The sequence below is a fragment of the Watersipora subatra genome, chromosome 5 (assembly GCF_963576615.1).
Source record: "Watersipora subatra chromosome 5, tzWatSuba1.1, whole genome shotgun sequence".
Lineage (NCBI taxonomy): Eukaryota > Metazoa > Bryozoa > Gymnolaemata > Cheilostomatida > Watersiporidae > Watersipora > Watersipora subatra.
In genome coordinates this window covers 66,436,579-66,449,173 of record NC_088712.1, presented here as the reverse complement: position 1 = coordinate 66,449,173, position 12,595 = coordinate 66,436,579, and the positions used below count along the sequence as shown (strand labels likewise).

Here is a 12,595-nt window from a genome sequence, read left to right as displayed (position 1 = left end):
TGATCAACTCGAGTTGCAAACACGCAACGTGAGGCACTGTAAGGCGCCATAGTTATCGCTCTGCATGAGCTGGCTGAGTGACTTGTAGTGCAGATTAGCGCCAAGCAGCGTGATATAGCTCTAATTATTGTCAAATTGTGTTTGTACCTTTATTCTCACAACAGACTGCCTCAACTTATAACTCACATCTTCTGCGGATATCAGCATCAATTATGGGGGGTTTGTCATCTACTTCCCTGTCATCATCATGGTTCGTAGGTATTTTCTTTGTGGATATTTTCTACTGAACAGCGACTGGTCAGAGCCCAACATCGGTTGCATATATTCAGAGAGGAGATTTCAATAGACACGAAAAGCACTGGTGCAAAAACAACAGAAAAACTACAGATATTATTTCAAATCCGTGTAACTATGGATTTACCTGGGATGAAAACAAAAAGAGACAAGACTATCATTATAATAAAGAGTTTACCTAGCAACTAGACCACAGGCTACAAAAAACGACCAAGCAATGATCAGACCAGCTAACCAGATATGAATTCGTCATCCCAGGCTATTTATAGAGCAGTGGTACACAGCCAGGACAAGTTAAAAATCAAAACCTGGTTCCCATATCGATTTCGAGACTCCGACGATAATAAAGCGGAGCAAAATGCTCGCGACGCTAAGCTCGGCGGCTTATGTTCACTTAAAGCTGCATCACTAATAACGGCATAAAAATCTACGCTTGCCATGCCGTTTTTATAAGGCTGACTTTCACCTGTACGGTGCATTTTAGCTATTTGAGAAAGTTGAACAGCTGTAAACTCTTGCGTTGCCGCCGGCAACTACCAGCGGTTCTTGGCGGTACCCGGCGCATAGTTTCCCATTTCACTGCTAATAACCTGTGGTGCTGTCGCTGCAGCTTTGTGACGTATATGGGAACCAGGTTTTAGATCATTGCATTGATTCGGACAAATGCTTAAGCACTGGGAAGAATGCTTGCTTATGGATTCTTAGAAATGCAACAGCAAAAATCACTTCAATAGAGCCACAATACCCTAAAACACTTATGTATTCGCGGTATCTAACTTTCGCATTTTCGCGGTGTAATCCTCTCGCGAAAATTTAATGAGCGAAACTATCTATCATAACGAATGAGCGAAAACGCGAAGTTAAATAGCTTTGTTAATTGATATCCACAATAAAATCGTAATATTAGAAATGCATGCAACTTTTGTCTGTGGTTAGGATAAATGGGAAATTTCTGGTAAACTCATTATAGCTAATACACCAACTGAGCAGCATGGCAAAGCAATATCAGTTTAATCACTGAATTTGTAACTGATGAAGATGAAAGCCTGGTAGGTGAAGTCGTAAAATTGAAGAATAATTATTGCAGTGATGAATTTTATTACCATCCAAAAACAATATCAACCCTCATCAGGTTCAACCACATTATCTCTTTCACTGCCAACCATGTACAAATTTGTTACCGGCCTAGTGCCAACCATTTTACCGAAATTGCCGATATTGCTTCATGATATTAAAGTAATACTCGCTAATGATGCCACACCCGACCGTCAAGATTATACGGGAGCTACCCTAAGTCTGACTAAGCTGGACCGAAGACTGGCCCTGACGAATTTGGACCGAACACAGGCCCGTAGAATCAGACCGAATACTGGCCTCGTAGGATCAGACCAAATACTGGCCTCGTAGGATCAGACCGAATACTGGCCTCGTAGAATCAGACCGAATGCTGGCCTCGTAGGATCAGACCGAATACTGGCCTCGTAGGGTCAGACCGAAGACTGGCCTTGTAGGATCAGACCGATTACTGGCCTCGTAACCTGGTTGCCGGTATACCCCAACACTGTAACTCACTGAACAAAACTCTTGGAAGTTAGAGTTACTCGGCTTCAGGCATGAAATTATCCAACTATCATTAAATGTCTAGTTCCTATTAGTTGGCAGAACACTTGTCTGGCTGAGGTGGTGCACTAGCGTGGATGCAGCTGTGGTTCGCTGTCTAATGCCACGTGCCTACGCACAGCGTTACAGACTCGCCAAATCTGTCTGTCGTCCCTCGAAGCCTTGTGTGGCTGCAGCTATGAAACGCAGTCTTAAGCCATGGCTTATGAGGAGAAGACAAAACAAATAAAGCTAGTGCTCCCTACTAGATAGTCTGCTATGAATCAATTAACAACACTTTGAGAAAGCGTCAAAGTTTATTCACAAATATCAGCACAAAGCACAACACGAGCAGAACGCTCTAACAACACGATTGCATGTTCTTATATACACACAAAAATGGCAAAAACTAAGATAATTGGTTAAAATAATATAGGTCAATTTTACTGACTGAAATTGGTTACACACATGGATAAGACAGCAAAACGATAAGATCCAGTCAAATCTTACCACAAAGTTAGCGCAAAACAAACAAAACGAGTGTCTATTACCTCCGCTTTACAAGTCCTCTCTCCGATACGCCCACTTATTACCCATAAATACCGTAAGCTAGTTCTAACACACATCAGCCGCAACCACGGCGCTCTACCGCACATAATGCTCCTCCAAAGTGAGCAGTCTTCGCGATCTGACCTGACCCTCATGATTGACTCGGACTATAGCCTATAGTTCCGAGCTGGTTGTCTCCCAAAGGGCCCTTTTCAGGGCCACCACCTTGTACAAGAGTGTTGTTCATCTGGCTATGAGCGTTTACTTCAATATGTATACAGTATTTTTCAAGTTCTACTTTAATTATCTGTATAATCACGAAAATCTAAATTGGATATTATGTCATCAACAACTAATTACCTGTTTTATGACTCGCGCGGAGTACTTAATGAACTCACAGAAAAATGTTCGTTTTTAGATTAGAAATTCTCAAACAAAAGTTTAAAATTGCTTCGTTGTTTTAGGCTGATTTTATAGAGAAATCTTCGGACAACACAGTCAATTTCATAAAACACTTAAAGACCGTGGGTTATGTGGTCAACAAATAATAAAATCAGGTTACCAGACAATTGCTGAGAAAGTCCATAAATGCGTTTATGTCAGTGGCCCCTAGAATACGCATAAATGCGTTTATGGCAGCGTAAGGGTTATACAGTTTTGGTTGCGAAGTTGGTTGTTACCTATCTATTTTTTCTTCTTGGGATTCGAGTGTGAAAGTCATGGCAGGAGGGACCTAGACGTCATTGATAGTCTAAGAAACAAATGGCAGCAAGTGATCAAATTGAATTGTCGATCTCACCCACACATTTCAACCTGTGGTTTACAAATACGAACTATTCCCAAATTGAATGTTTTTCTTATTAGTGAACTGGACCTGAGGAATGTAATGTTTTTCCACTGCATTTATTTTCACACCACTATATTTTCGCACTCATCAGAGCTGCGAAATTAAGTTGCAGCAAAATTTTACTCTGTGTGCTACTCACGAAAATAAATACTAGCGAAATATAAGTGTCCTAGGGTAGACCTTTGCCATACGACATCAATCTGTTCCTGTTTTAGCATCAAAGGGTGAAAATGTCCAAAATAATAACTATTTAATGCAAAACCCTGGCAATAGGCCTTAAAATTTATACAGGTACTGAACATATTAAATATTCGTAACAAAATAGTATGTTATCCTTAGTAACTATTATAGTTGCTTACAATAACTTTAGTGTATTTAGTTGTTATGATATGCTCATGGTTATAAGTCTTACTTTTTTATTTAATGTTGTTATCAACCTTAGGACCCAAGGCTAATGTATTGAAGTTATATATGTAATTACACGCATATAGTTAAGCTAGCTAAGTTAAGCTTAGTTAAGTTGGGTACACAGTAATACATGATGACTGAGTTCGGTTTGGTCTGGTGACAATGGACATGGGTGTTACAGGATGATGAATCAACAAAAGCCATGACCCAGGGACCAAGGTCATTGATACAATAATCACTGCGTCAGTAACATATCGCTGAAAGCAGCTTTAGAAAATAGCTCTATAGAGGATGGTAGAACTAACCTTTAGCAAGACACTCAAAAAATGATCTCCAGAGCTTGACCCATAAAAACGAACTCTAGTGTTCCACTATAAAAATGAACTCTAACATTCCACCATAACAATGACCTCGAGTATGTATACCCATAAAAATGACCTCTAGAATTTCATCAACAACAATGACCTCTAGTACTCCGCCAATAACAATGACTTCTACAACTCAACCAATAACAATAACCTCTAGCATTCCACCTATAAAAGTGACCTCTAGCGCTATGTATATAACTATTACCCTAGCGTTCCACCCATAACAATGACCTCTAGTACTTCACCCATAAATTCCACTTCTAGCGCTTTATCCTTAACAATAACCTCTAGCGCTCCACCCCTAACGATGACCTCTAGCACTACACCTATGACAATAACATCTAGCGCTCCACCCATAGCAATGACCTCTAGCGCTCTACCCATAACAATAACATCTAGCGCTCCAACCAAAACAACTAACTCTAGTGCTCCACCCATAGCAATGACTTCTAGTGCTCCACCAATAATAATTACCTCTAGTACTCCAACCATAACAATGAACTCTAGCGCTCCACCTATAACAATAACATCTAGCGCTCCACCCATAGCAATGACGTCTAGCCTTCAACCCATAACAATAACATCTAGCGCTCCACCCATAACAATGACCTTTCGTACTCCAACCATAACAATGAACTCTAGCGCTCCACCCATAACAATAACATCTAGCGCTCCACCCATAGCAATGACCTCTAGCGCTCCACCTATAACAATAACCTCTAGCGCTCCACCCATAACAATGACCTTTAGTGCTCCACCCATAACAATGAACTCTAGCGCTCCACCCATAACAATGACCTCTAGCGCTCCAACCAAAACAACTAACTCTAGCACTCCACCCATAGCAATGACCTCTAGCGCTCCACCCATAGCGATGAACTCTAGTGCTCCACCCATAGCGATGACCTCTAGTGCTCCACCCATAGCGATAACCTCTAGCGCTCCAAACATATCAATGACCTTTAGCTCTCTACCCATAACAATAACCTGAATGAGGCCTTGGTTCTGGCATCCACTTTACTAGTTAACAGTTGGTTATATAATGATAACAAAAGGCTATTGTATTATTTTTGACCTGTACCATAGTTTGCACATACATGCATAATTATTCGATATTATTTCATGTCCTAACAAATCCAATTCACAAAAAGTTGTCACCCCACTGTTAAGTATTGATAATTGCTTAGACAGTTTTGTGTCACACCTCTTTCAACACAAGAAATAATTAAAATATATTGAAGCTTTATCAATTATCCCCATAAAAACAGGCTGGTATGATACATGAATTGTAAAACATGACAAAAAAAGTATTTCTGCAATTTCAATATGACTAATAGTCTAAATTCTCTCATTGGTGAACTTGTTTACAATTGTTAAATTAATGGATTAAAAAATTATAATTTAAACAAATTTTTATTATCAACACCAATTTATAACAACAATAAAACTTTCCAATATTTGTTTAAAGCCAAAGTTGTGGTAAGAAAACTCCGATGCAACAACTGTTAAGTAACCATGATATAAAATTGGCTAAGGATGGTTTTGTATCTTATAAGAGTGTTTGTTGCACTCTGAGGTTTGTACATGAGCCATAGATAAAATAACTAGAGTGTTGATCACAAATCACGGAGATTAGCAGGGAGATGATAACTTCAAGTTTAGGGGTATATGCATGACTAAACAAAGGATTTTCATATAGTTTCCTATCTATCCCCTTTATGGTACAGGAGTCGTGCACATAGGGCTAGCAATCCACCTAGCAGTCTTGATTAGATCAACAAAAATGTTTTAAGAAATCAGCCAAACTGTCGTTTATACTGGTTCAGTTTACAAATGGCTGATCCTCTGTAACAGCCAATCAGATCAGATGAATTGAAGTTCTATTATCTCACACAGAACTAGCTAGTATGTGCTAATAACCAATAAAAATAAAGACCGTATTTGTGTACGTAACAACAATTGGTAGGGTAGATTGTTCCACGTGCTCCTTTACAAAGCTTTCATGAATAACTCAAATGTAATCCTACATGTATGTTATCCTTTACAAAGGTTGTGAAAAAAACTCAAACAGTGGAGGCTGAACAAGAAAGTCTGCCACAATTAGATCAAACTGGCACCCAGGCAGCTAGTCTAGTGTGCTGTGAGAAATTATCAGGTGTGATGATAGAGCACAAACAATAACTATCTGTGTAATTATTCTGATATTTCAAATAGTAGTAGATTGGCCCAAGTATTAGAGAGTCAGTCTACAAAGCTGAATATCAGGAGTTCAAATATTGTACGATGTAATCTTTTTCCAATCTTAACCTGTGGCTACGGATGGATGGACAAGATTACCAATATATAGATCTAGACTCACCTCAAGTCTATGTATGGATGATCCATAGAAGTAATAGTAGAAATCAAGGTGAATACAGCCAGATGTAGAGCAGAGGTGAGACATTTCTACAAATACCCTCATGTACCTATAAATAATAAACATAGGAAATCACTGCACCGTCATAGCTCTGAGAAATTCAAAAGAATAATTTACGAGACAACATTGATGAATTTTTATTAACACGCAAGGAATTCAACACACAGAATCAGCTATGTAAGGGAGCAAGGGAGTTTGACTATAGAAAACCTGCAGTGCGTCTTCATGATTATGTTACAATCAATTTTTTTATAGAAACATTGGAGGCCTTCTCAATCACTAGTGTTACATACCATCAATTTTTGACAGATTCTTTATCTTCGTACCACATGAATGGTTTGAAAAGTGGCATACTTGATTCTTCGAAGCGATTCAAACCTCCGATTCAAGAAGGGGTATTTTTAAAAACATCGTATCAACAACGACGCACTGCATATGGTGTAAACATCGATATTCGTATTATTGCACAAGTCTTTGCGACCGGAGGTTGGAGTTTCATCATCTTCATCGATGACGTCCTTACAGCATTTCTACGCAGCTCTGTTTTCAACGTGTGTGTTCTAGAAACATTTTAAAACACGTTTATTTCAAAATGTTAAAACACAAACATTTTATAAATATTTTAACATGCTAAAAGTTGTGGGAAGTTTTTCTTTTAAATTCAGAGGTATTTTCCAAAATGGTGAACTCTCTGTTCTCAGACCAGTTAGTCATCGCAAAACTCAGCAATGGTTGTAGTAAACTTTTTGTTAACGATAAATAGTCATTGTGAATTGAAAGGGGAAGATTTACATTTGACCTTGAATGCATTTTAATAGTGTCAGCTGTAAGTAGTCATTGTGAATTAACTGTATTTTACATCTCGGCTGAATAGATAGTGTCAGCTGTGATGTAAAACATGCGCCCCTCTGTAGCTAAAGCGCAACAGGTTTATATAGAAAACTCGGACAATTTTGTTGTAGCGTGTGAACTCGTCAGCTACAAACAATTGGGAGTTGTGTGACCACTACTGAGAATCATGTAAGTCCGTCCTCCTCATTCTACAATTAAAACCAGCATTTTGAAGCTCAGAAATGCATAGCATGTAATGTTAGTGATTGTGTCTGGCGACTTCTCAAGGTGTCCGACACAGTCCAGCCTTCTCAAGCCAGTTACAGCGCCTGTCACAGCGGTATCTATCTTTATTGGCTACTGGCTAATTAAGTCATTTGGCATGTTGCAATTGACCTCAATTGGTCAATTGGCATTATTCCAAAGGATTCCAAGTTTATTCCACTCTAAATGTGTCTCCAAAGGTTGGCTACAGAAAAGACATATTTGGTCTGGCATGTAGCAATGTCTTTAAGCACACAGGAAATATTGAACCTTATTAAGATATGAATTAGGTAACATACATCCACTCATTTCCTAGCCTTAGTATACAAACATCCTATACACTAAATACCAATCAATATGAGCTAATAAAATAGCCAATAGTTACAATCCACATAGCAGAGGGGAGTTACTAGCACAAGTAGTACCAGTGCTACTAGCCTCCTAGCTGCAACCTCAAGTACTTTACTATTTGGTATCCAGTACACTTGTCTTCTCTAGGTTCATGGTACACAGGCTAAATTAGAGGAGTTGGTTGGAAATCGTCTTCTGAAAATTAATAGTGAGTGATTGATTAATAAAAATTATACATTCTAAGAAAGTAGTTAGTAGAAATTAGATTATTATGGTGACTATTATCAATACAGTCATATCTCAGCATAGGAGTGTCTAACATACGAGAAATATAAGCCACAAGCATTGAGAGGGCGGTCGAAGCAACCACAAGGTGCCCTAGAATATGAGAGGCAGCTTTAGAGAACGGCATCACTCTGTCTATTTTTTCCGATGAGTTTAAGAAAGTTTTTTTGAACAAACTGGCTAAAAGTGATGCAAAAAGTGCCAAACTGGACAAATGTCATACAAGCTATATTTATATTTATACATGTGTTCACATCTATACATGTGAACATTACATCTATGTATATGATCAATACATCTGTAGAAATGAGCAAGAAAATTTTACATACAGAATATCTGTACATTTGTACTGCTAGACAGTACATATGTACAGCAAAAGTATACCTATGAACAGCAAAAGTATACATATGAACAGCAAAAGTATACATATGAACAGCAAAAGTATACATATTAACAACATATATGTACTTATGATCAGCATGTCTATACATATGACCAGCATGTCTATACAAATGACCAGCATGTATATACATATGAACAGTATGTATATACATATGAACCACATGTCTATAAGTATTAACAGCATATATATACATGTGAACAGCATGTCTATACATATTAACAACATACCTATATGTTTGAACAGTATATATTTAAATAAAAATGGTAACACGGCAAATATGAACAGCTTGTCTGTACAAGCAGCTTGTCTGTACAAACAGCTTGTCTGTACAAACAGCTTGTCTGTACAAACAGCTTGTCGGTACGAACAGCTTGTCTGTACAAACAGCTTGTCTGTACAAACAGCTTGTCTGTAACCTTTGAATAAACTTAAAGAAAAATCAGCAAAATTTATTTTGGTTAAAACACTCGAGAGAAAAATATATCTTTTCTTCTGAGCATTTTAACAGCGATCAAGTTTTGCCAATTTTAATCTGAAAACGTCCTGACAATCACATCACTTAAAACTCCAAATTTTTTAGAAGACAGATCATGACCTTTGAAAGCATAAAAAGTTGTTGAGCCAGATGTGAGGAGTTCAAATCCCATAAGCTGCAATGTTTTTTCACAACCTGCAACAGTGGTTGCAGGGAGACAGACACAGCTCTTATCTTAGTAAAAAAGATTAATATTTATATTAAAATAGTACCCAGTATTATATTAACAATCCCCACTTTTTTATTAAGTGTGTGTCTGTTGGTCTGCACAAATACCATGCGTTTCCTTAATTTCCACACTCGAAAGCACATAGATTATGATTCTGAAGTTTGACTGATTTCAGCCAAACTTTGTATGTATATGCTCCATGCCTTCTGATATAGTACAAGTATATTTAGTCTCATAACCCTGAGTCATTGTTAGTGAGCCAGTCATTAAGTGACCATCTCAGACTTTATATTTTCTCTTGTTTGCTTAAATACTTTCGGAAACAGTTCACTACTCACCTGACTGGTTATCTAAAGGAATGATATCATGCCTTTTTAGCACATGTTTTGCATTTTCAGGGCTGCTATAGAGAACCTGTAGAAAGATGTCACCAAGATTGTCAACTATAGTACCAAAAGTCATCATCGGAGTATTTGGCTGAATAACTGTGTCTGATATTTAGGTTCCCAGCAATAGATGCAGTTCATCTTTACCTTATCTATAAAAGTATTGGTTGTTGTCTGTCTGTCTGTTCACTTTTTGTCTCAACCCAATCTTTATTCTTTGATTATGGTTTTGACTATATTATTTATTCAACTCTCTCTTTTTCACCCCCTCCTCTCCGCCTCTCTCTGACTCTCTCCCGCTCTTCCGCTCTCCCCTCTCTCCCGCTCCCACTCTCTCTTCGGCTCCCTCTCCCTCAGACCCCTTCCCGCTTTTTCTCTCCCGCTTACTCTCTCGGTCTCCCTCCTACTCATTCTCACTCCCTCTTTCCCTTCCTCTCCTTTCCACTCTCTGTTCCCCGTTACTCTCTACTTTTCTGTCTTTCTCTCATTTCCTCTCTCCCGCACACTCTCTCTCCTGCACACTCTCTCTCTTCATCTCTCTCTCTCTCTCTCTCTGCCACACTTTCTCCTTCGACTGTTTATAGAAAACTAAGCCCTATCATAGGAAAGACAATTACCAGATAGGAAAAGGCAAGAAAACTGCAGCTAGAGTATAGAGTGTATAGTGTGGCCACAGTGTAAAATTACTACTGAATGAGAACTCTCCTGAAGGTCGGCTACCTCATTACAAAGTCTTCGAAATATTGTAAGACCTCCAATAGTAGTACAGCCATGAAACACTATTTGCTATTGGTTAGCTTCACTGTAAAACCTCATACCATTGGTTCAAATTATTATAAGACCTCATACCATTAGTCAACTCTATCACTTGGATCAAGTTGTTCTTTAGCTTCAAGTGTTCATCTTTAGTCACAGCAGCTTGGAATGCCGCTTCTACCTGTTGTAACTGTAACAGACCACAGGCTACAGCTGTACTTATAACATAATAATAACTGATAATAATAATAAAATGAAAAAATAGCCTATGATTCACTTATCCGCATAGTTTCTTTCCCAACAATTAGTGTTTTACTATAACCCGCTGTAGGACATTATGTTTCTTGTGAAATATTTTGGTGTAGGTAATTCACTTGTTTTGACGTTTAGTGTCCTTTTCTGTCTTGTTTGTCTTATGAAAAAATAATAATAATTTCAATGAATACAATATATTTATTTTTTCTCCATCATTAAACCTTGTCAATTATCCCACAACCAAACACGAGCGAAGCAAATGTTTGGGAGCTTAAAGATAAATGCATATGCGCACACAACTCCCAAAAATTATTCGTCCACGGCCGTTATCAAACCCTGGTACAATAATCCCATCAAAAATATTAAACATTTTTGTGTAGAGTCGTTCAAGTATAATAATTATTAAGGATACAAAACACGTATAAACATATTTAAATATGTTACTAAGTCTTTGAAAAGTTTCTGCAATATCTTAAAACTGACCCATCTGATCGGATTATACATAAATAAACAGATTAGTTTGGCCTAAAATCGCGATAAAAACTTGACAAGTTTTTCTAATCAAAATCAAGACCGGCCAACGAAACGCTGGTAAGGCCGTGCAACAAAGAGTAGAACCATAAAGTTGTGCGCATTTCACAAGAAAGACCTGCACATTTCACCAGTCTATGGCATTGTCCAATTGTCAAAGGTTTCTGTAATCAACGTAGAAGTACTGAAAAGTAATCGTTTTTTCTTGTCGATTATACCGGACTATGAAATTTGGACAATTATAATGAGTACTTCGGTATTCCAATTGATGTCCAAAGCAGTGAAAGTAAAGAAAATGACAGTGATATTTTTTCTAACGATTCTTATAAGATTATTACAATATTTAATTATAAAAATAATTATTCGGTTTTATAGGATTATTATAAGATTTAATTGTAAGAATATCCTTTCGAATTTACAAGATCAAAGTAGGCCTATAGTGACCGATGGTGGGCAATATGTTACTGTTATTATTTTTGTTAAGATTTTGTTGATGATACTGCGGCTGTGGCCAATATCGCGGTACTGCCAAGCCGTTTTTAATATCTGCAAAATTAAGTAATAGGCCTACATTTTCTTATATATATATATATATCTATTTCTGTGACAACCAGCTAAAATCTGTTTAAATTTTTGAATTCAGCACAATTGTATAGCTATAAATGCAGAAATCTAGATGAGCATCACAACTTCTTGGTATTGGTTGCTATGACCAATGATATACAGCCCCCCATCCTGTGTATATTACACAGCAGCTTGCCATTTTACTTCTAATATTGCATTTCTCCCAATGCAGGGGAAAGATATAAACATATAACATTTTCCTTTCATTATTGCTGTTTGCTGTACAATTTAACACCCAGTACATTACAGCTACCTTTGCAGTTCTCCTATTGCACTGCAGTGTCATTCGACTGCTAATATTGCATTTCTCAACCGGCAGTACCCTTTCTTTTTCAATTATCACATTGGTAGTGGGCTGTATGACAGGGGAATTTCTAGTATATAAATTAAAATTAAAGAAATAAGCACAACAAAATATGAATACAAATTATTCTTGCCTCAACTAGAGCTGTTAAAATAATCGGTTAATTTAAATCCTTAGCCAATTCCTACGAACTATTTTATTAGGTTTACTCTATTGACTTGGTTGTGCAATCTGCTCTTTTTAGACTGCTCAAAAGTGGTAATCAAACCAAAATTATACAAAACCTAAAGCAACCCACTAGACTTACAATTCTGAAGCAATGTTTCTTTTTTTCATGGTACCTACGATTCTCCAACTCCGATCAATTAAGTTTGGGCTGTTACCTCGTTACCTCGTAGAATACATCATACTGGACCACCT

The 12,595-nt window shown here is 37.6% G+C and overlaps 1 protein-coding gene across 1 annotated transcript; it reads right to left on the bottom strand.

The window, feature by feature from the left end:
- Window positions 1-4,629: 4,629 nt before the first annotated feature.
- On the bottom strand, window positions 4,630-5,043 carry LOC137397609 (uncharacterized). Its single transcript, XM_068083904.1, has one exon. It carries the CDS (start codon window positions 5,041-5,043, stop codon window positions 4,630-4,632), a length of 414 nt encoding a protein of 137 aa, XP_067940005.1.
- Window positions 5,044-12,595: the final 7,552 nt, after the last annotated feature.